The following is a 24,968-nucleotide window of genomic DNA, read 5'->3' as shown; positions in this document are numbered from 1 at the left end:
CGTGCTATGCTTGCTTAAGGTAGAAATATAGCAGGAACAGTATCACAGAGCATTGAGAACAGTGATTGGCTGAATTAGAAAAATGCTTTGCTCTGATACATTGACATTCTGGTCTCCTTGCCAACCTGTCTGACTCACTCTATGACAGGGCTATGAGGTCACTTATGACTCACAGGAAAGTTAGTTGCAATGGATACTCCCTCATGGCCTTCTCCTATTTCAAAAGGCTGCTAAGAAAGCACTGCGAACCAAAAGAATGAAACTAATATGATATGTTTCATTTGTGGGGGATCGCCATGAATTTCGCGGATCCACGAATCAAACGAACAGGGACCTATTTGTCGTGGATTGCATATTCATTGAAAACAAATACACATCCCTAATATACAATTATTAGCCAGGTAATCTTGGGAAAGCCAGTGTTAGGAGTGAGATTCAAGAAATAGGTAAACTATAAAGGATAAGCCAGCATTATGCAACCCAGACCGGCTGCTCTCTGAGACAGGATGCCTGGCTCAATGGATTTTGGTCCTCCTCAGCATGGCACTTATGTTCTTTTTTTCTTAATAAATTGAGAAGCTAGGGGTAAGCTGCAAGATGGTTGATTGAGTTAGAAACTGATTGGATGAAGGACTGTGGGGCAAATCTTAAAACCTGCGTGCGGGTGTAGATTTGTTCGCATAACCTGGCGCAAACAAATTGCCTGATTTTATAACATGCACGCGCAGGGTCGGTGTGCAAGGGGGTGCACAATTGTGCAACTTGTGCACGCTCAGCAGCGCAGCCTTCCTCCATTCCCTCCGCCTCCTCCCACCTTACCCTCCCTTCCCCTACCTAACCCGACCCCCAGCCCTACCTAAACCCCCCTTTACCATTGTTCCAAAAGTTACGCCTGCCCCCAGACCACCGTCACGCCCCCAGCTACGCTCCCGGACCACCCCAGGACTGTGGCCCCTCCCCCTCCCCTGCCCTCAGACCGCCCCTTTTTCGAAGCACCAGGACATACGTGTGTCCCGGGGCTTGTACGCGCCGCTGAGCCTATGCAAGATAGGCTTGGCACACGCAGGGGCAGCATGGGGCAGCTTTTCGGGGGTTATGTGCGTATGTTGTACGTGTAACCCTTTGAAAATCTGCCCAAAGGTTTTAATAATGCACATTTGAGAAACCTTTTCTGATGGAAAGAAATTAGTAGAACTAGGGGTCATGAAATGAAACTCCAGGGAGGATGACTCAGAACAAATGTCAGAAAATATTTCCTCATTTAGAGGATGATGGATGCCTGGAATGTCTTTCCAGTGGAGGTGGTGAAAATGAAAACAATGAAAGAATTCAAAGGGGCATAGGATTAATACTGTGGATCCTTAAAAGACTACAGGTAAGAAATGAGTGCATGGGAGTAACTTGCTGGTATGGCCTTCACACTGTTGATGCACCTCCAGCATCATTCTCTGCTTTAACGGCAGGGGGAAAGGGGAATTGGATTCAGCCGGCAACCAATGAGGGCCTTGACTTCTACGGTATGCGGAAACAAATAAGCATGTGGGTTGCTTTTGCTTCAATGGCAAGGGGTAACAGGGAATTGGATTCAAACAGCAACCAACAAGGACACGACTTTTATGGACTGTTACGCATGGAGGAAACCTGTGCAGCACATGCTACTGTGGGCTTGCTGGCAGACTGAATGGACCATTTGGACCTTTTCTTCCATCATTTCTGTGTTTCTATGTTATGAACTATAAAATAAAGATTATTGAAAGAAAAGTGCCCCAGGGACCAGAAATGGGGCCATTTCTCTTTCATATTTACATGAGTGACATTGAAAAAGTATTTGTTACAGATGGTACAAGATTTGCAACAAATTGGGCACTGCAGATAGAATAGACAAATTCAGGGGAGGTGCAACAAAACTAGAGCAATGGTCGAGTGTTTAGTAGCTAGGAATTAATGCAACAAGTGTAGAGTCCCACATTTGGGGTGAAGAAATCAAATGGAGCAGTAATGATGGTGAATGAGATACTGATATGCAGGCAACAAGAAGGAAGTTTCAAGGGCAAATAGGGAGAGTGACATTAGTGGCAGTAAATCTGTTCATGTCATTGGTGAGACAGTACAACATAAAACTGAATACATAACCCCCACCCACTATCAGGTTGGCAAGGATAAATCTAAAATAAATCAAAAGTAATGGCATTTCTATAGATGCAATGCAGTAAAAGCAGGTCTAGATCAGTATTTGAGTGGATGTGAATGAGATGGGAGCCCTGAATATTTGAGTAAATCATTAAGAATCCTTTAGAAAACGTGGAAAATAGACTACTTTATTTAACCATTTTGATGGTTCAGAAATACATTTGCAGATACAGTATAGCCACCAACTAGTTTTAGCCTGTCACTGAATCTTTAAATTGAATTTTCAGCTGAACTTAACCAACTAGGTTTTCATTTGAAAATTAAGCTAAATCTAGGTGGTCAAAATGTGATGTGACACTTATGAAACGTAGCCAGATAGGGTTAAATATCAGTACTGCTTGCCTAAGACCATGGAAAAGCTATCCCAAGCTCTCCTTCCTTTGAGCACTTAATGTATTAAAAAAAAATAAATCTCTGGCCATTCTCAATCTCCCGCCTCCCACTCTCACTCAACATATATTTATAAAAAATAGTGCCACTAATAGAAATCCCTTGCCCTCCCATCCCGCACTTACTGTATCTATAAAGCCAGGCCCAATCCCCTTAGTGACTGTAATAAAATAATAATGCCTGCCACTGAGCCCCCTTTCCTCCCTCCTGTCACCAAAAAACATGAACGTGTGGGTGTAAGGATAGCCGAGAAAATCTGGAGCAGGAACCACTCTCTAGTCTTTCTTAATGCAACTTAAACTTTATTATCACATTCAAACACAAACATCAGTAGACTGCCTACCTTTTTAGCAGTATACTTTACAATAACTTCTTCCAGAGAGGGTCAGGAGTTGCTACTCCTGAAGAGGCGGGGCCTCTGATCCCAGCTGGGCTCACACATGTATCCCCCTCCCAGTAGGATCCTTCCCACAAAACCCTCTCTCCCTGTAGGATTTAAGGTGGACTAGGCTAGATACCTGGTCCTCCACAGGTTAAGGAGGGGTTTTGGGACCACTCCCTTACAGTGGACCTCTGCTGGGGATAATCTTGAACTCTCCTCTCCCCCTGCTACCAAAGAAAAATAAAAAGATAGGCAAGCATCCATACTGTCCCTCCTATCAACAAAACTGGGTGGATCCTCCCTCTCTCCATCCAGTTAAATATGTCCTCCCTTTCTCACCTAATGAAAAAATTAGTGGTGGTACACTGTGCTTCTTTCCCACATGGAAATAATCAGCAGGATTGCCTGTACAACCTCTCTCACTCCCTTCCTTAAAGAAAAATATTGGTAAGAACTCTCCACCACAAACACACACTCACACACACACACACACACACACACTCTCTCTCTCTCACACACACACACACACACACACATTCACACACACACACACACACACACATTCACACACTCCTCTAATAAAAAATTGTGAGGCCACCCAAACCTCCTTCCTCTCCTAACCATAAAAATCATCAAATTGGCAGTACTCCTCTTGTTTCTCCCTCTCCTGTAAGGAAAAATAAAATCAGGGTAAGGGCCATGTGCACACCATCCTTCCTTTCATCTCTAAGAAAAACAATCAGAGGGGCTCCCTGTTTCCCCGCCCTCCTTCTTTTACATTTTTAAAAACACCAGACCAGGAATCCCTCCCCCTTAAAAAAAAAAAAAAAAAGTGGGTCCAGCTTTTTTGTTTTTCCCATTGGAAGGAGGGAGGGTATGAGGTAGTCCTGGGAGAGTGGAGGGAGAGTGAGAGATGGATGGAGTGAGGGAGGAAGTGTGACAAAGGGAAGAAGGCATTTCAGGGCAGCAGGTAGTTTGTTTCTTTTTGGTGGGGGGTGAGATTTGTTCAGAGGGTAGTTGGCTGGTTAGCTGTTCAGAGCTGCCAAATTACCCACTTCCAGGAGGGATATTTTAGGACAGTCCTGGATTTCTGCCAGCCCCCATCCTGATGCGTTATAGGATCTGTAGCACTGAATTCAATGGGAAAAATCAGAGACTACAGATATCACCATACACGGTAATATAAAATTAAAGTGAGGACTGGCCAAAATGTCTTCTGATTGAACTGGATAACTTAGTATCTCTTCTATGGCAGTGCCTGAATTTGGCTGAAAATCAGAGCTATCTGCTTAAATTTCTACTCCTGACTTCCAAGCCCAACCAGAACTTGGCTGTTTAATTGTACTGCCTACTGAAACTTAGGGAGCTAAATTTTGCTGCTCGTCCCAGCCAGTTTTGAAAGTAATGACTTTGTGGCTACTAGATCCCTTTGAAAACTGCGCCTTCAGTAAATAAAGTTTATTCAATTTTGAATTGCTTTTCTGTCTTGGGCTAAAATATTGTAGTCATGAGCAGAGGACAATGCCGGCTCTAGGGCAAATGGTGACCTGGGCAAAAATCAACTCCCACCAGCTCTTCATTTTCTTCAGTGCTACAGAGCAAGATAATGGGCGATACTGGCAGTGCCCAGTGCACCCCAGCTGGCATTGGCTGAGGATGCCACCTTCTTCACCTCTCCATAGAGATTAAGAGCCTGTGTAATATGGAGATGAGTTGACAGCACTAGAACTTTTATTCTAAAAATTAATACAAAGTTAAGACCTTAAACATGAAACTCCAAGCCCTTCGTAGCTGCATGCTGTTTGCTGTTCTTAATTCCAGTATAACAGATGGGACTGTTATACTGGAATTAAGCAGTCACTAAGCAGTCTAAGCAGTCACTAAGTGACTAAGCAGTCACTAAGCAGTCCCTAAGCAGTTCCCCAATTTAGAAGCAGGTCAGGGTTTCACGGTAAATCTCAGCCCAGGTCCTGTGATAGGGGTGTGCATTCGGATTGACCGCATTAGTAAAACGCTACTCATATTTTTTTTAACTTAAAAAATTGATTCGACATAAACGATCGGATTTCCCACATATCGAACATAGATATGTTCGATATGTGGGAAATCGCGATTATTGAGCCAAAATAAAAATATAAACCCCCTCACCCTCCTTAATCCCCCCCCCCCCCCCAGACTTACCACAACTCCCTGGTGATGGAGCGAGGAGTGAGGACGCCATTTCTGCAATCCTTGGCGAGAAGCATGTGACGTCGGCGGCACGTCGAGTGACGCCGGCGTCACGTGATTCCCGGCGAGTTCGCGCCGGACGGCTCGTTCGGCCCAAAAGGAACTTTTGGCCAGCTTGGGGGGGTCAGGAGGCCCCCCCAAGCTGGCCAAAAGTTCTTTTTGGGCCGAACGAGCCGTCCGGCGCGAACTCGCCGGGAATCACGTGACGTCGGCGTCACTCGACGTGCCGCCGACGTCACATGCTTCTCGCCAAGGATTGCAGAAATGGCGTCCTCACTCCTCGCTCCATCACCAGGGAGTTGTGGTAAGTCTGGGGGGGGGATTAAGGAGGGTGAGGGGGTTTAAAATTTTTTTTTGCACATATGTATATATACCCAACTCATTGGATTTTTTTTATGTCCATATTGGCCGCAAGTGGGACCCACTTTCGGACATAAGAAATATGAACATAAAATTTTGCTCTGCACATCCCTGTCCTGTGATCCAGACGACAGAAAGTTTTCCGTTAGAAACAGCTCCATTAGGCTCAGGGAAAGCAGTGAATCTTTGTATTTCAGAAAGATCCTTTCTTAAGTTTGGATAAAAGCACTATGGGGGCAATAATAAAAACCGTCCTCACTGGGTCAAAGTCTGCAAGTACTTTCCCCACGCAGTAATCAAAATACATGATTGATTGATTGATATCCAGAAGAGATTGGCATCTGCTTTCTTTGTGGGCAATAGAAACTGTGGGCAAGCAAAATGCCCACAGTTTTGATTACAGAAACATTTGTGCATCTTCCTGATATCTCCTCTCTCCCACTCAGTGGAGCACCTCTTCACGCCGTAGATTATTGACCAACATGTGTACTGTTAACCGGGGACAGGTTGGGCAATAGTAAAAACTTCATTTTATCCACAGAAAGAGCTTTCGTTATTGGGCCAATATTCAAATGCTTTGGATAACAACAGAAAACGTTTTAAAAAATGCTCCGAAACTACAAGCACTTGGAGTAATACATTTTCTCTGCTGCTGTATATCTCATTGTTTCATCTGCTGCACTGAATGCTGCAGCTTCGCTATATCATATGCCATCAATTAGGGGTCTGCAAAGAGATTTCTTTTTTTTTCATTTCAGGTTCATGTTTTTTCATTTCTTTTCATTTGTTTCATATGAAAAAATTAAATAAAAAACTGAAACGAAAAACAAAACAACAAAATAATGTCAGAACAAATGTCACATCCCAATGTCAGACCCCAATATTGGCTAATGTATAGAGATGTGTATCGTGTGTGTTGCAGTCCCGGTCGCTAGGCTAGCGACCGGGTCCTTACCTTTCTCCTGCCTCCCCCGGTCTCGCTGCAATCCGTTGCTCCTGGGGCCTGCAGGGCCGCATGGCAGCGTCTCTCTCCACGTGGAGACGCTGCCGAAGGACGATTCTGACTCCTCCCACTGCCAGGCAACGCGCGCGCGTGAGCAGGGGGCTCTTAAAGGTCCAGCACCCGGAAGTGCTGAACCGCCCTGTTCCTGACGTCAGACGCTGGCTGGCTATTTAAACCATCGTCTGACTTCCTTGCTTTGCCTTTGCAACGAGGTCGCTCTCCTGAGTGCTTAGTTGCTTCCCAGCGTTGCTTTCAGCTCTGGTTCCTGCTTGTTCCAGCCGTGCCTTGCTTCCAGCTCTGGTTCCTGCTTGTTCCAGCCGTGCCTTGCTTCCAGCTCTGGTTCCTGCTTGTTCCAGCCGTGCCTTGCTTCCAGCTCCGGTTCCAGCTTGTTCCAGCCGTGCCTTGCTTCCAGCTCTGGTTCCTGCTTGTTCCAGCCGTGCCTTGCTTCCAGCTCCGGTTCCAGCTTGTTCCAGCCGTGCCTTGCTTCCAGCTCCGGTTCCAGCTTGTCCCAGCCGTGCCTTGCTTCCAGGTCAGGTTCTGTTTGGTCCTGCTGTGCCTTGGCTCCAGCTCTGGGCTCCACTTGCTGTCTACATATCCTGACTCCAGCTCCGGTTCCTGATTCTCCTTTGTCTTCAGCCAGCCACGAACCTTGGTCTTCTTCACGATTCTCCTTTGTCTTCAGCCAGCCACGAACCTTGGTCTTCTTCACGATTCTCCTTTGTCTTCAGCCAGCCACGAACCTTGGTCTTCTTCACGATTCTCCTTTGTCTTCAGCCAGCCACGAACCTTGGTCTTCTTCACGATTCTCCTTTGTCTTCTGCCAGCCTCGAACCTTGGACTCTTTCACGATTCTCCTAAGTCCCAGCGACTCGGACCCCTACGGGCTCCTCCTGGGGGGGTCTCGGGTTTCCAGGGTGAAGACGCCACCAGTCCGCTCCAGCTGAGTACCGCCTCCCGGCTTATTAACTCCTGTGGACGCTGTCCACCTCAGCCGGCCCAAGGGTCCACTATTGACTTTACTCATAACATAACAGTTTGCAAAGGCCATGGACTCGGCGGACTCCGCTCCTATGCAGGCCATCCCTGGCATGGCCCAAAGAATCCAGCAGCAACAGCAATGTCTGGAAGTCTTGGCTGCTACGGTGGATCGCCTAGCCAGTCGCTTGGACGCCAATCCTCCACCGCTGGCACCACCCCCGCCTCCACTGGCGGTTCAAGCTCCCGCACAGACTCAGCTTCCAGCGCCTACTCGATACTCCGGGGATGCCAGATCGTGCAGGGCGTTTTTGAATCAGTGCTTCATCCGCTTCACGTTGCTACCAGGGCAGTTCCCGTCTGATGCCGTCAAGGTAGCATATATTTTGTCTCTGCTCGATGGGAGGGCTATGCTATGGGCCTCTCCCATGTGGGAGAAACAGGACGCCATGCTGCACAACTTGCAGGATTTCGTGACTCACTTCAAACAGACTTTTGATGAGCCAGCTCGTGCTACCACTGCTACCACTGAAATTCTACAGCTACGACAAGGATCCCGCTCTCTGGCGGAGTACGCTATTGAATTTCGTACTCTGGCGATGGAACTCGGCTGGCAGGATGACTGTTTGCGGGGTATTTTCCTGGAAGGTCTTGCAGGTCGTATCAAAGACGAGCTGATGGCTCGCGACCTGCCCCTCACTCTGAACGGGGTGATAGACTTGGCCGGGAGGATTGACCGGCGATTGCAGCAACGAGCTAAGGAGGGTCGAGTTCCTCGTCGGCCTGTCTCATTGGCACCCTCCTTCTCCAGGTCTCTGACTGTACCTCACAAGACACCATCAGCCTCCCACAGCTCCTCAGAGGAACTTATGCAGCTTGAACGGGCACCGCTAACCGAGGAGGAGAAGACACGACGCCGCACTCTGGGCCTGTGCTTATACTGCGGCACTAAGGGTCATTTCCTGGGTCAATGTCCTGCGAGACCGGGAAATGCTCGAGTCTAGGGAGAGATGAGGAGGTTCCCCTAGGCTATGTTAATGCTACTCCTCAATGTACAGTTCCTATAACACTGGAATATCCAGGTGGCTCCTTGCAGACTCTAGCTTTCATTGATTCCGGAGCCGGAGGGAACTTTATCTGGAGAGAACTGGTACACCAATTAGGACTACCTACTAAGCACCGGATACCTCCGTTACGGGTTACCTCTATCCGGGGAACCCCTCTACCAGGATCCATTTCTGAAACCACGATGCCTCTCACTTTACGGACGGGAGTGCTTCACACTGAGACAATCTCCTTTTTGCTACTGGATAAATCGGTGCACCCTGTGGTCCTGGGACTCCCTTGGTTGCAACAACATGCTCCGGTGATCCATTGGGACTCTCTCCAAATTGCGCAATGGAGTCCTTCCTGTTTCCAGAATTGCCTGGATCCCGTTCCTAGACCGGAGATATTACTCTCTCACTCTGCCCTGGACCTTCCTTTGCCGTACCAGGATTACGCTGACGTGTTCTCCAAACAAAAAGCTGAACTGCTTCCATGCCATCGGCCCTTCGACTGTGCCATTGATTTACTACCTGGTTCCACTCCCCCGCGGGGTAGGGTATACCCTCTTTCTCTGCCAGAAACCCATGCAATGTCAGACTACATTACGGAGAATCTTGCCAAAGGGTTCATTCGCCCTTCGCACTCTCCTGCAGGAGCAGGATTCTTTTTTGTGTCCAAAAAAGATGGCTCCCTCCGGCCGTGCATAGACTATCGAGGTCTGAACTCCATCACTAAGAAAGATCGCTATCCCTTGCCTCTGATCCCAGAACTGCTCGATAGACTTCAGGGGGCCAAGATCTTTACAAAATTGGATTTACGTGGAGCATACAATTTGGTTCGTATTCGTCCCGGTGACGAGTGGAAGACAGCGTTCAACACGCGAGATGGACATTACGAATACTTAGTAATGCCTTTCGGCTTATGTAATGCCCCTGCTGTCTTCCAGAATCTGATGAATGAGGTACTCCGAGAGATGCTTCATTCTTTCGTCATAGTGTACCTTGATGACGTTCTGATCTATTCCCAAGATCTCTCCTCCCATCGCCAACACGTCAAACAGGTCTTACAGGCTCTAAGAGACAATCATCTATACGCTAAATTTGAAAAATGTCAGTTTGAGCGCGAGTCACTTCCGTTCTTGGGATATATTGTTTCCTCGTCCGGTTTCCAGATGGACCCAGAGAAGGTGGCGGCCATTGTCAAATGGCCTCGCCCGTCTGGCCTGAAGGCGCTACAGCGATTCCTTGGATTCGCCAATTTTTACAGGCATTTTATACCACATTACTCCCAGAAGGTAGCTCCTCTCACGGCGCTTACTCGCAAAGGGGTTAACGCTCACGATTGGTCCACTACCGCCTCGGCTGCCTTTGAAGACTTAAAACAAGCATTCCTAGACGCTTCCTGCCTACGACACCCAGATCCACAACGACCCTTCATCCTGGAGGTCGATGCCTCGAATCTGGCTGTTGGAGCGGTGCTCAGTCAACACGATACTTCGGGCAAATTGATGCCATGTTCTTACTTCTCTAAAAAGTTTTCGCCTGCTGAATGTAACTATGGCATCGGAGACAAAGAACTCTTAGCCATCAAGTTGGCCTTCGAGGAGTGGAGGCAATGGCTGGAGGGGGCTAATCATCCGGTGACAGTGTACACTGATCACAAAAATTTATTGTACTTGGCCCAAGCTCAACGACTAAACTCGCGGCAAGCAAGATGGTCACTCTTCTTCAGTCGTTTCAATTTCATCCTCAAGTTTCGACCAGCTGAGAAGAACGTTCGAGCCGATGCTCTCTCTCGTACCTATCAGCCGGAAGAAGAGGACGACTCTCCACGAACCATCCTGGATCCTGCCTGTGTTCAAATAACTACCACTTCCATTGCTTCCTCAAATAAGACTACCGTTCCTAAGAGGCTTCGGAGGAAAGTCTTGTCTTGGGGCCATGACTCCTTGACCGGGGGACATGCTGGTAGACTAAGAACATTGGATCTTATAAATCGTTTCTATTGGTGGCCTGGTCTTCGACGTGATGTTTCCCTTTACGTGAATTCTTGCCCCACTTGCGCCCTGCAGAAACCGCTTAATGGCCCTCCGAGAGGGTTTCTACAACCGTTACCTATACCCACGGAACCCTGGACACATATTGCTACTGATTTTATGGTGGAACTCCCGCCTTCGCAAGGCAAGACTGTGGTATGGGTCACGGTGGACCGCTTCTCTAAAATGGCTCACTTTGTGCCTTTGCCCAAATTACCTTCCGCCACTGAACTGGCTTCTCTGTTCACACACCATGTATTCCGTATTCATGGTCTGCCTCAGGACATTGTATCTGACAGAGGCCCTCAATTCACAGCCAGGTATTGGAAAGCCTTATGCAAAAAATTTAAGATCCAGCTGAGTTTCTCCTCCGCTTTCCACCCGCAAAGTAATGGGCAAACCGAACGCATGAATCGTTCATTAAAGTTGTTCCTACGAGCGTTCATTAACCACAAACAAGATAATTGGGTGGAGCTTTTGCCTTGGGCAGAATTCGCCTATAATAATCAAATACATACGGCGACGGGGAAATCCCCTTTTCAAATTGTGTACGGTAAACAGCTCAAACCACCGTTACCTCTACCAGTACCAACCTCCTCACCAGCTGCTCAATTGACCGCGGACCAATTGAGTAAACTTTGGTCCTCTACTCAACACCGACTTCAGAAAGTCGCACGCACTTCTAAACGCTACTATGATCGACACCGAAAACCGGCATTCGCTTTTTTCCCAGGCGATCGAGTGTGGCTTAGTACAAAGAACATTCATCTGAGGCAACCTTCCAAGAAGCTCTCACCCAAGTTCTGTGGTCCTTTCCGCGTTGCAGAGCGGGTAGGGCTGGTCTCTTACCGTCTACGACTCCCAACCACTTTACGCATTCATGATGTCTTTCACGTCTCCCTCTTAAAACCAGTGATTCTTTCCAGATTCCACCCCAGGCCTCTTGAGGACGCTTCCATCACTACGGATGAGGATCCTACGTTTCAGGTACGAGAGGTCCTGGATGCTCGCTTCGCCAACAGACGTTGGGAATATTTGCTAGCCTGGGAAGGTTGTGGAGACGAAGACAATACGTGGGAGCCTGCCCGCAACATCTTGGACAAGACTCTTCTGCAGCAATATCATCTGGACCATCCTGACAGGCCAAGCCCTCTGAAGAGGGGGCGTAAAGGGGGGGTACTGTTGCAGTCCCGGTCGCTAGGCTAGCGACCGGGTCCTTACCTTTCTCCTGCCTCCCCCGGTCTCGCTGCAATCCGTTGCTCCTGGGGCCTGCAGGGCCGCATGGCAGCGTCTCTCTCCACGTGGAGACGCTGCCGAAGGACGATTCTGACTCCTCCCACTGCCAGGCAACGCGCGCGCGTGAGCAGGGGGCTCTTAAAGGTCCAGCACCCGGAAGTGCTGAACCGCCCTGTTCCTGACGTCAGACGCTGGCTGGCTATTTAAACCATCGTCTGACTTCCTTGCTTTGCCTTTGCAACGAGGTCGCTCTCCTGAGTGCTTAGTTGCTTCCCAGCGTTGCTTTCAGCTCTGGTTCCTGCTTGTTCCAGCCGTGCCTTGCTTCCAGCTCTGGTTCCTGCTTGTTCCAGCCGTGCCTTGCTTCCAGCTCTGGTTCCAGCTTGTTCCAGCCGTGCCTTGCTTCCAGCTCCGGTTCCAGCTTGTTCCAGCCGTGCCTTGCTTCCAGCTCTGGTTCCTGCTTGTTCCAGCCGTGCCTTGCTTCCAGCTCCGGTTCCAGCTTGTTCCAGCCGTGCCTTGCTTCCAGCTCCGGTTCCAGCTTGTCCCAGCCGTGCCTTGCTTCCAGGTCAGGTTCTGTTTGGTCCTGCTGTGCCTTGGCTCCAGCTCTGGGCTCCACTTGCTGTCTACATATCCTGACTCCAGCTCCGGTTCCTGATTCTCCTTTGTCTTCAGCCAGCCACGAACCTTGGTCTTCTTCACGATTCTCCTTTGTCTTCAGCCAGCCACGAACCTTGGTCTTCTTCACGATTCTCCTTTGTCTTCAGCCAGCCACGAACCTTGGTCTTCTTCACGATTCTCCTTTGTCTTCAGCCAGCCACGAACCTTGGTCTTCTTCACGATTCTCCTTTGTCTTCAGCCAGCCACGAACCTTGGTCTTCTTCACGATTCTCCTTTGTCTTCTGCCAGCCTCGAACCTTGGACTCTTTCACGATTCTCCTAAGTCCCAGCGACTCGGACCCCTACGGGCTCCTCCTGGGGGGGTCTCGGGTTTCCAGGGTGAAGACGCCACCAGTCCGCTCCAGCTGAGTACCGCCTCCCGGCTTATTAACTCCTGTGGACGCTGTCCACCTCAGCCGGCCCAAGGGTCCACTATTGACTTTACTCATAACATAACAGTGTGATCGATCGTCTTAACGATCGATTTCGGCTAGGGGGGGAGGGAATCGGATTGTCGCGGTTTTGTTTTTCTAAATATCGTGTGAATCGGGGGAGGGCGGGAAAACCGGCACATTAAAACATCCCTAAAACCCACCCCGACCCTTTAAAATAAATCCCCCACCCTCCAGAACCCCCCCCCAAAATGTCTTAAATTACCTGGGGTCCAGTGGGGGGGGGGTCCCGTTGTGATCTTCCACTCTCGGGCGTCGGGCGTGTTGATAGAAAATGGCACCGGCGCTACCTTTGCCCTGTCATATGACAGCTAATACATATATTGTGACATCAATCCAATTCAATAATCTTTATTGGTGAAAAATTCATGAAAAATATTCACAATTAATCCATAATACCCCACACAATAGACATAATATCTTTATAAAAACAATAGACAAAATTCACACACCACCCATACTACACATATACACATCCGTTCTACATTCAACTCCTTATAAAAATCATTTCCAATTTTCTAAACATTCAAATATAACCATTAAATATAAATCTTCACATAACATATCATCAGATGTTAATACATTTCACTTCGTAAGCAGAAAGAGTTATATTGCACTTTAATTCTTGCGTTACAAGAACGTCAATCCTTTTGTTCTCCTTTTGTTCTCTCTACATGTTTCGCCTTTCCTCAGGCTTCTTCAGGAGAGTTTTTTCAAACAATCTCCCACTGCTCATGTACAACATCTATCCATAGGGTCTTCTAAAAACATTCATACAAAAAAATGTTTTTGAATATTCAATTAATACATTTTATATATAAACTTGATTCTTTATAAAGTGCTTCAAAAAAACTCCCATACCTGCACGTCCCAAAAAGGCTTGCCCAGACGCACAAATCAGCACATCCTCAACTCTTGTTTCAAAGCATTTCAATTGTTCAAATGCTCTAAACACATCTCTCAAAAGTATTCAAACTAGAAAAAACAGATCAAAATGACTTCAAAGAGAAAATCATTCCCTTAAGAGTTCACCAGTGTGCAAGACAACCAAGGATTCTTACCTTTCTTATCTTAGGCAGAGAAACCACCTTCACCTTATTTCAAAGAGACGCCTCCATCGAGTGAAAAAACGGAAGTGAATCAAACTCTTCTCTTCCATCCTTTTAAGCCACACTGCCCCAATCAGAGCTCAACTCAAAACTATCCCCGCCCCTTAGAACATATGGTGTCTAAACCAATTGCCACTAAACCAAGTAATTGCCACTCCCTAAGCACGCCAGATTCAAACCAATCACTGAAGACAACAAATGAAGGAAAAAAAAAAAAAAAAAAAAGTGAAAAAACTTTGCAGCCAGAGTACAGGTTCTAAAACTTTGCAGCCAGAGTACAGGTTCTAAAAACATGTAGCCCACTCGATCTTATCATTCAATCCTTTTGGCCACAAAGTCTGTAAATTAAAAATCCATCGTTGTTCCTTCTGCAATAATATTTTGTTTATATTACCGCCCCGTCTAGCAGAAACCTTCTGAAGTACAAAGAAACGAAGTTCTTCTACCTTATGATTGTACTCACGCCAATGTTTCACTAGGGGAGCTGTCTCCACCACATTTCTAATTCTGCTACAATGCTCTAGGATTCGAAGTCTCACCATCCTTGATGTTTTTCCTACATATAATAGCCCACATGGGCATTGTACAACGTACACCACTGAACTTGTTTGACATGTTGTAAAATGCTTTAAGAAAAATTTTTTCCCAGAAACAGGATGTGAAAAATCTTTCAATGATAAACACAATTTACATACACTACACTTAGTGCAAGGGTAATGCCCACCAGCTGTATCTTTCCAGTGTTCACTACCTCCCAAATCTGAGTGAACTAAAATATCCCTCAAATTTCTAGATCTCCTAAAAGAGAACATAGGGGGATCCTGCATACCCATAAAGCCACTCACAAGATGCCAATGATTTTTAACAACCTCTATGAGGTCCCCAACTCGATTTGAATAAGGTAAAACACACACTAAAGCTGGTGCATTCTGTTTTGGCTTCGGCTGTAACAGTAAATCTCTATTAATATGTCGAGCTCTTTTATAAGCTTGCTTCACTATACGTGTGGGATAACCCCTTGCACTAAATCTTTCTTGTAAGTCTTGGGCATGAGTCTTAAAGGACAATACATCGGAACAGAGTCTTCTTACCCTAAAGAACTGTCCTACGGGGATATTTTCCCTAACATGCTTGGGATGAAAACTGTTGAAATGTAACAATCCATTTCTATCAATTGGTTTCCGATATAACTCAGTGACAATTTTTCCACCCTTCTTTCCCACCTTCATATCCAAAAATGGAACCCATTGATTCTGAACATCACTAGTAAACTTAAGATTAGTATCTTGTGTATTTAAGTAATGAAAAAATTCTTGAAATTCACATTGTGTGCCAGACCAGATAACCAGGACGTCGTCAATGTAACGGCACCATAACCTCACATGCTTGTACCAAAATGATGGATAAACAAATTTTTCTTCAAAAAAAGTCAAACAAGTTCAGTGGTGTACGTTGTACAATGCCCATGTGGGCTATTATATGTAGGAAAAACATCAAGGATGGTGAGACTTCGAATCCTAGAGCATTGTAGCAGAATTAGAAATGTGGTGGAGACAGCTCCCCTAGTGAAACATTGGCGTGAGTACAATCATAAGGTAGAAGAACTTCGTTTCTTTGTACTTCAGAAGGTTTCTGCTAGACGGGGCGGTAATATAAACAAAATATTATTGCAGAAGGAACAACGATGGATTTTTAATTTACAGACTTTGTGGCCAAAAGGATTGAATGATAAGATCGAGTGGGCTACATGTTTTTAGAACCTGTACTCTGGCTGCAAAGTTTTAGAACCTGTACTCTGGCTGCAAAGTTTTTTCACTTTTTTTTTTTTTTTTTTTTTTTTTTTTTTTTCCTTCTTTTGTTGTCTTCAGTGATTGGTTTGAATCTGGCGTGCTTAGGGAGTGGCAATTACTTGGTTTAGTGGCAATTGGTTTAGACACCATATGTTCTAAGGGGCGGGGATAGTTTTGAGTTGAGCTCTGATTGGGGCAGTGTGGCTTAAAAGGATGGAAGAGAAGAGTTTGATTCACTTCCGTTTTTTCACTCGATGGAGGCGTCTCTTTGAAATAAGGTGAAGGTGGTTTCTCTGCCTAAGATAAGAAAGGTAAGAATCCTTGGTTGTCTTGCACACTGGTGAACTCTTAAGGGAATGATTTTCTCTTTGAAGTCATTTTGATCTGTTTTTTCTAGTTTGAATACTTTTGAGAGATGTGTTTAGAGCATTTGAACAATTGAAATGCTTTGAAACAAGAGTTGAGGATGTGCTGATTTGTGCGTCTGGGCAAGCCTTTTTGGGACGTGCAGGTATGGGAGTTTTTTTGAAGCACTTTATAAAGAATCAAGTTTATATATAAAATGTATTAATTGAATATTCAAAAACATTTTTTTGTATGAATGTTTTTAGAAGACCCTATGGATAGATGTTGTACATGAGCAGTGGGAGATTGTTTGAAAAAACTCTCCTGAAGAAGCCTGAGGAAAGGCGAAACATGTAGAGAGAACAAAAGGAGAACAAAAGGATTGACGTTCTTGTAACGCAAGAATTAAAGTGCAATATAACTCTTTCTGCTTACGAAGTGAAATGTATTAACATCTGATGATATGTTATGTGAAGATTTATATTTAATGGTTATATTTGAATGTTTAGAAAATTGGAAATGATTTTTATAAGGAGTTGAATGTAGAACGGATGTGTATATGTGTAGTATGGGTGGTGTGTGAATTTTGTCTATTGTTTTTATAAAGATATTATGTCTATTGTGTGGGGTATTATGGATTAATTGTGAATATTTTTCATGAATTTTTCACCAATAAAGATTATTGAATTGGATTGATGTCACAATATATGTATTAGCTGCAATTGGTTTGTGATATATAAATAATTAGCCAGGATTGGGTATCCTGTCATATGACAGGGCAAAGGTAGCGCCGGCGCCATTTTGGTTCGTGTTCCCCGACGTCAAGAGCGTAGAAGATCGCTCCCGGACCCCCGCTGGACCCCCAGGGACTTTTGGGGAGCTTGGGGGGGCCTCCTGACCCCCACGAGACTTGCCAAAAGTCCAGCGGGGGTCCGGGAATGACCTCCCGCGCTCGACTTGTGTTGCCGTACGGCCGGTGCCATTTTGCTTTGCCGTACAGCAAAATGGTGCCGGCCGTACGGCAACACGATTCGAGCGCAGGAGGTCGTTCCCGGACCCCCGCTGGACCCCCAGGGACTTTTGGCCAGCTTGGGGGGGCCTCCTGACTCCCACAAGACTTGCCAAAAGTCCAGCGGGGGTCCGGGAACGACCTCCTGCGCTCGGCTCGTGTTGCTGTACGGCCGACGCCATTTTGCTTTGCCGTACAGCAAAATGGTGCCGGCCATACGGCAACACGATTCGAGCGCAGGAGGTCGTTCCCGGACCGCCCCTGGACTTTTGGCAAGTCTTGGGGGGGTCAGGAGGCCTCCCCAAGCTCGCCAAAAGTCCCTGGGGGTCCAGCGGGGGTCCGGGAGCGATCTTCTACGCTCGTGACGTCGGGGAACAGGAACCAAAATGGTGCCGGCGCTACCTTTGCCCTGTCATATGACAGGGCAAAGGTAGCGCCGGCGCCATTTTCTATCAACGCGCCCGACGCCTGAGAGTGGAAGATCACAACGGGACCCCAGGTAATTTAAGCCATTTTGGGGGGGTTCGGGAGGGGTTCGGGAGGGTGGGGGATTTATGTTAAAGGGTCGGGGTGGGTTTTAGGGATGTTTTAATGTGCCGGTTTTCCCGCCCTCCCCCTTCCCCTCCCCCTTCCCCCGATTTATGATTTTTGACGATAAATCAGGGGAATTCCTATTAAATATCGCCTCTAACGATTTTTGACTATTTAAAATATATCGGACGATATTTTAAATCGTCAAAAAACGATTCACATCCCTACTAATGTAACCCCAATATTTAAAAAGGGCTCCAGGGGCGATCCGGGAAACTACAGACCGGTTAGCCTGACTTCAGTGCCAGGAAAAATAGTGGAAAGTGTTCTAAACATCAAAATCACAGAACATATAGAAAGACATAGTTTAATGGAACAAAGTCAGCACGGCTTTACCCAGGGCAAGCCTTGCCTCACAAATCTGCTTCACTTTTTTGAAGGAGCTAATAAACATGTGGATAAAGGTGAACCGGTAGATGTAGTATACTTGGATTTTCAGAAGGCGTTTGACAAAGTTCCTCATGAGAGGCTTCTAGGAAAAGTAAAAAGTCATGGGATAGGTGGCGATGTCCTTATGTGGATTACAAACTGGTTATAAGTCAGGAAACAGAGTACAATTTTCTCAGTGGAGGGGAGTGGGCAGTGGAATATATTTATAAACAATCTGGAAAGGAATACGATGAGTGAGGTAATTAAATTTGCAGATGAAACAAAATTATTCAGCGTAGTTAAATCACAAGAGGATTATGATAAATTGCAGGAAGAACTTGTGAGACTGGAAAATTGGGCATCCAAATGGCAGTTGAAATTTAATGTGGATAAGTGCAAGGTGATGCATATAGGGGAAAATAACCCATGCTATAGTTACACAATGTTAGATTCCATATTAGGAGCTACAATCCAAGAAAGAGATCTAGGTGTCATAGTGGATAACACATTGAAATCGTCGGTTGTGTGCTGCAGCAGTCAGAAAAGCAAACAGAACATTGGGAATTATTAGAAAGGGAATGGTGAATAAAACAGAAAATGTCATAATGCCTCTGTATCGCTCCATGGTGAGACCACACCTTGAATATTGTGTACAATTCTGGTCGCCACATCTCAAAAAAGATATAATTGCAATGGGGAAGGTACAGAGAAGGGCATCCAAAATGATAAAGGGAATGGAACAACTCCCCTATGAGAAAAGACTAAAGAGGTTAGGGCTGTTCAGCTTGGAGAAGAGATGGCTGAGGGGGTATATGATAGAGGTATTTAAGATCATGAAAAGTCTAGAAAGTTATTTACAGTTTCGGATAATAGAAGGACTAGGGGGCACTCCATGAAGTTAGCATGTGGCACATTTAAAACTAATCGGAGAAAGTTCTTTTTCACTCAACGCATAATTAAACTCTGGAATTTGTTTCCAGGGGATGTGGTTAGTGCAGTTAGTATAGATGGGTTTAAAAAAGGATTGGATAAGTTCTTGGAGGAGAAGTCCATTACCTGCTATTAATTAAGTTGACTTAGAAAATAGCCACTGCTATAACTAGCAACAGTAACATGGAATAGACTTAGTTTTTGGGTTCTTGCCAGGTTCTTATGGCCTGGATTGGACACTGTTGGAAACAGGATGCTGGGTTTGCTGATCCCTTGGTCTGACCCAGTATGGCATGTTCTTATGTTCTTATGTTCTTACCCCATTGGAGGAAAAAATCTCCCAACCACCTGAACTGTTAGAAATGGGGCCAGCAGGCCGAGTGAGGCTAATGCCATTGCGAATTTCTTCCAAGCAAAATGGCATTGGCTGGTCCACCAGTGCCATTTCTAAGAAGACTACTGGAAGGGTTAACTCCTGTCCAGCAAGAAAAAGAAACATATGTTAGGAGAGTTTGGTGGGGTGGGAAAGATGGTGGGATGCCAGGGATGTTTTCCTTTTTTTGTTGGCAGCGGCAACATTTTAAAACAAAATGAACAAAAATGAACAGAATTTTGTTTTTCTTCTGTTTCATTTTAAAAATAAATTGAAATTAAATGAGAAATTTTGTTTAAAAATCTCCTATTTCATCTCAGAAGGAAGCACGGTGCGGACTTGGGAACATATTTTCACATGTGGTGGGAATGCCCAGTCATTCGTAAACTATGGGACTCAATCAAAGAATGGTTAAACCGACCTTGGGATTTGGCCATGTTCCCTCGCACCACAGCAAGCATTGTTGGGTCTTCTAGCCTCGGGTCTGGCAGACAGCGATAATACGATGATAAGTTATGTATGCCAGCGACGAGATGTGAAATAGCAAAAAAATGGACGTCGCCAACCATACCAAGCCTCCAAGAAATACAACGCAGGGTTGATTCCATCTATTTATTTACACAAATCTCAGAACACAAACATAACATTATTCACAAGTTCAGGAAAATCTGGAAGGCCTATGAAGCATGGAAATTAAAAGATGATAACATGGGTGTTTCATAATTAGAGGCCAGTCAACAGTCTACCACGTAAAAAAACACCATATATATAGAAAGATTAGGATACGATAATATAACTTAGAACCTCAGCCCAGGTCAACATTCCTAAAGTTTACAATAGCAGTGCAAAGGGGGGGGGAAGGAGGGGATTGGAGGTCAAGTGGGGGAAACATAAAAATTGTGTGCATTTGACATAGTTGATATAAGCATAATGGGGTGGATTTTATAATTTTGTGCGAGCGCGTACTTTTGTTCGCTTACCAGGCGCAAACAAAAGTATGCTGGATTTTATAAGATACGCGCGTAGCCGCGCGTATCTTATAAAATCCGGGGTCGGCCCGCGCAAGGGGGTGCACATTTGTGCAACCTGCGCGCGCCGAGCCCAGCGCGCGCTGCCTGTTCCCTTCGAGGCTGCTCCGATTTCGGAGCAGCCTGGGAGGGAACTTTCCTTCACCCTCCCCCACCTTCCCTTCCCTTCCCCTACCTAACCCACCCCCCCCGGCCCTATCTAAACCTCCCCCTTACCTTTGTTGCACAATTTTCGCCTGCTAAAAGCAGACGTAAATCTGCGCACGCCAGCGGGCTGCTGGCGCGCCATCACCCGACCCGGGGGCTGGTCTGGAGGCCTCGACCACGCCCCTGGGCCGGCGCCATGCCCCCAGGCCCGCCCCCGCAATGCCGCGTCACGCCCCTGAAACGCCGTGTCATTTTAGGACACGCCCCCAACACGCCCCTTTACAAAAGCCCCGGGACTTACGCGCGTCCCGGGGCTCTGCACACGCCGGCGGCCTATGCAAAATAGGTGCGCCGGCACGCGAGGGCCCTGCGCGCATAAATCCGGCCAGATTTACGCGCGCAGGGCATTTAAAATCCGGCCCACTGTGTATACAATGGTCATATGTTAAAATGTATTAAGTTAAAATGAATTAATTAGTTTTCAACGATTATATTTATATTGCCTCCTAGCCTTTAGTTCTAAGTTCTAATTCCTAATATATCAATGTTTCAGTGTTTAATGTATAAATAGTAAGACCCTTCTCTTACTATTACATAGTTATAATGTGAACCGATGTGATATACCCCAATGAATGTCGGAATATAAAAACAATTAAATAAATAAATATAAATAAATATTTACCGGTTGTAACTGATATGTGAATTTAGTTCTCAGACAGTTTTGAACAGTATTTTCTGTATAAATGTAAAATGTCGTTGACGGCTTGCCACCGTTATGTATACATGTAACAAGTTATTGTACACAATAAAAAAAGAAGGAAGCACATGATAACTAAGGGATGGCAATTAGGGAATTGAGGAATATATGATATCTCTCTCTCTTTCCAGGCAACGAGCTCCTGTTCCATGACATGGATAGTGATGACACCTCCCTCAGTAACCTGGGCGACTGTTTCCTAGCAACCCCAGAAGTTGTGGCCATGCAAGCAAGAGTGGGAAACCCCATTGATCATCTCTACTCCATGCAGAACTCCTACTTTACCTCCTAAATTCCTTTCTTCTAACCCCTTGTGGCACCATAAGAATGTAAAAATGCTGAGCTTCACTAGAACATTGAATTTCTTCTGCCATAATGCTGTTAAATGTTCTTTAAAGTTTGTTGTCTACTCTAAAGCAGCAATACTGTGAACCTGGAGCAGTGCTGACCCTAGTTCAGTGGTTCCCAAACCTGTCCTCAGGGTCCTACCACCAGACAGCTTTTTAGAATTTCCCTAGTGAATGTGTGTGGTAAATTGCATATGCTTAGCCTCCAATGTATGCTGATGTATTACATGCATATTCCAGAACTTTTGTGTGGCTGCGGGATCCTGAGCACTTGTTTGAGAGGCACTGCCTTAGCCTCTGTTAACTTTACAGGAGCTAGCTGAAAAACTAATGATGTGGAATGATATTAAATCAAATTAAGGTTACTAGCTTGAAAGGTCCATGCCTCAGGACTAGGCTTTTACAGATGGACATTTATTAAGCATGATATTGCAGTAATATTTCTAGCATTTCATAAATCTTTGCATTACCATAGATACATGTATCATTTTGCTTAATGTCAGTATGAGACATTTTTAGTGTTAATTTGAAACTTCATAACTTATATCCCAAATTTATAGCAATGATAACACCAATGGGTACCAGTTTCTTTTCATCTGTTAGGAATTCTTCTGAACTTCCTGTGTAGTTGATATGTCACTTCCTTCTGCTGAACTCACTGAAGCCAGAGGTCAGAGGTAAAGGGATAAATAAACTACAAAAAGAGTCTAGATGGACTCTGAGGAATAGGATGGAGCCTCTGAGTTTGTGGAGGGTTTTAAAGTTGTTAAATCCTTAGTCAGATATTGCATATCAGACCTGAGCTAAATATTTCCCACATGATAACTGATACCTTCATGATCAACTGAACAGTTTTCTCTTTCTTTTTTTTTGGTGACTGGGCAGCTTCCTTCTACTCTGTTGGGCTTTCACCTTAGACTGAACAAGGGCCAGGAGCTGGCACCATGAATCTTCATGTGCAATAATCTGGGGATTTTTCCCCTTTTATATATCCTCTCCCATTTCTCTACTCCAGTCATTGCAGTGATAGTCCTTGGCCAGAAGCCATACTCCATGTCTCCTTCTGGAACTCTGCAGTCGTGGACCCTAAATCTGGCCATTAGGTGTCACCAATGCATGATGACTACGAGTCCCTCCCTCCCTCCAGGGGCATTGAACACTATCAGCACAGCATCTCCATCCTAGCCACCTCAGGAAGTGGAAGATCAGAGCCCAGAATCAAATCCAGGTTCCTCCCCAGGGCCGAGTGTAGTGCCACCACCAAGCCATTAGCTTGGTCTATTTTTCTATGTTGACTTTCTCTAAGTGTTTTGAATGTTTTTCTGTTGTAACATTTCAGTAAGAAAACTAGAATTACAAATTCCAGAAAGCCTTAAAAATGTTATCACATCATTCATGTGTCCTATGCTAATGACTTACCACATAGGTTTCCTTTAAGACTTTCACTGAAAAATGTGTGTGTTTATATTGGACACATGGTAACGTATAAAAGGGGTTAGATTAGCACAATTATAAACCATAGCTACAAATGAAGCCTTGACAACTGGTGCTACTGCTCACAGGGATGGTAACTTTCAGACCAGCGTGCTGGCACACATTGGTGCATATTTGCCAGCGTGTGCCAAGAACATGGCAATTTAATAACTTGTATAAACATGTGTGCCTATGTTATAAAATAGCTTGGTCATGCATACATATGCATCTAATTTTAAATAGGTGTACATCTGGGCATGCAAATCTTGTTTCTACTGTGTAAGTCAGGAGATTTTAAAAGGGGCGTGCGCCCATGTCATTGCCAGTTTTATTATTTCATCCAGTTAAGAGCTAGGTCCTCCAAACCCCTGGTTGAATATCTTACACTCCCTCAAGTTACTTCAGACCCTTCAAACCTCTCAGGTATGGCTAGTTTCTAAATTTACATCTCAACCCCAGCAGAAGTAAATTTATGCGACACTGAATCTGGGTGCGTGCCCAGGCGCAAAAGTATGTACGTGCACGTCTCTTGGCCATGCCCATGCCCTGCCCCCAAATGCCCATGCTCCACCCAAACCACGCCCATGGCACGCTCCTTTTCGAATCAGAGTGAGATGTGCGTGCACGGGAGATACGCGCACAGTTAGGCGGCTTTTAAAATACGGTGGGTGTGCACCTGCCCGACTTGTGCACACGCCTCCTGATTTTGGCACGTGCCAGGCTTTTAAAATTCACCTTAAAAGTTTTAAACTTATGCTAATTCATCACCATTTTGTACCTTTAAAACTTTTGAAATTATCTTTCCCCATTTTATATTGTTAAAAAAATAAGGATTTGTATCCTTACATGTGACAGGCGGCCTTTTTTCCTTCACATCCTCCTCCCCTGGGAGTGAGCAGAAAAGAACTGGATCTACTCTTTGTGATCTGGCAAATAATTCCTAGTGGTTTGGATCGGCCAGTGACACAGGTTGATGGACCTTGGTCTGACTCAGCAGGGGGGTTCTTATGTGTTTTATGCTAATGAAATAAGTCATTAGCAAGGATATCTTATGCACCTTCATTCTCTGAATGCTGATGAGGATGATGGAGCTGTCAGCCACGCATACATTAAGCAGCAGGAATCTGCAGTCAGGTAAGACCTGAGAACATGCTTCGCCAAGATACCATCCAGGTTTAACCCCAGGTGCGGCACAAGTTACCTAAAACCCAACAGGATATCACGCGTGAGGGTCAGAAAAGAACTCCATTCCAAGCACGCTCTAAATCTCTCAGCCTGACTGAGATTTTGTTTAATTCAGGGATGCATCCACTCATTTTTTTTTTCAATGTCCCTGCACAGATGTCCACTTACCAATGTATGCAGGCAATAGGATAGAAAATGTGCAAAAACGTCAGCATAGAAAGCGCAGACTTGGCTTCATTTACACATGTTGAATAGACTTGCCAAAATCTGACAGCTTTTAAAAGGGAGAAGTTTTGTGAGGGAGCAGATAACAATGCCTCGTGCTTTCCTTCTTATGTATTGGAGCAAGTGAAAGAAACTGCTGGCCAAACTCTTTAAAATATGTACGGTATATTATACTTTTTCTTTTGGCTGCATGAAAGGCTAATGGTTCAGCTCCACTACAATCATTTTCACTAAAACTATATTCCTCAATTTTGCCAGATTTGACATCACGCTACCTTCACCAATGAAAGAATATGGGACTTGGGAGGCTTTTGGCAGTATTACTCCTTCTAACTTT

The 24,968-nt window shown here is 45.4% G+C and overlaps 1 protein-coding gene and 2 long non-coding RNA genes across 3 annotated transcripts in view; 2 read left to right on the top strand and 1 right to left on the bottom strand.

The window, feature by feature from the left end:
- Positions 1 to 21,693, top strand: part of LOC115082424 (LIM homeobox transcription factor 1-alpha-like) — a gene marked incomplete at its 5' end in the record, with an annotated part of 67,543 nt that extends 45,850 nt beyond the window's left edge. The window contains 1 exon segment of the mRNA XM_029586658.1: positions 21,533 to 21,693. Within this exon segment, the coding sequence (XP_029442518.1) occupies positions 21,533 to 21,693 (161 nt within the window).
- On the bottom strand, positions 13,657 to 14,252 carry LOC115082426. The gene is made up of 3 exons (XR_003854165.1): positions 14,015 to 14,252; positions 13,815 to 13,928; positions 13,657 to 13,714 (listed from the first exon to the last, which is right to left on the bottom strand). It is a non-coding gene; the product is annotated as an uncharacterized LOC115082426 (long non-coding RNA).
- LOC115082425 lies at positions 15,937 to 16,521 on the top strand. Its single transcript, XR_003854164.1, has 3 exons — positions 15,937 to 16,163; positions 16,250 to 16,363; positions 16,464 to 16,521. It is a non-coding gene; the product is annotated as an uncharacterized LOC115082425 (long non-coding RNA).
- Positions 21,694 to 24,968: the final 3,275 nt, after the last annotated feature.

Source organism: Rhinatrema bivittatum, unplaced genomic scaffold (assembly GCF_901001135.1).
Source record: "Rhinatrema bivittatum unplaced genomic scaffold, aRhiBiv1.1, whole genome shotgun sequence".
In the NCBI taxonomy this organism is placed as follows: Eukaryota; Metazoa; Chordata; class Amphibia; order Gymnophiona; family Rhinatrematidae; genus Rhinatrema; species Rhinatrema bivittatum.
This window is presented reverse-complemented; position numbering and strand designations above follow the sequence as displayed.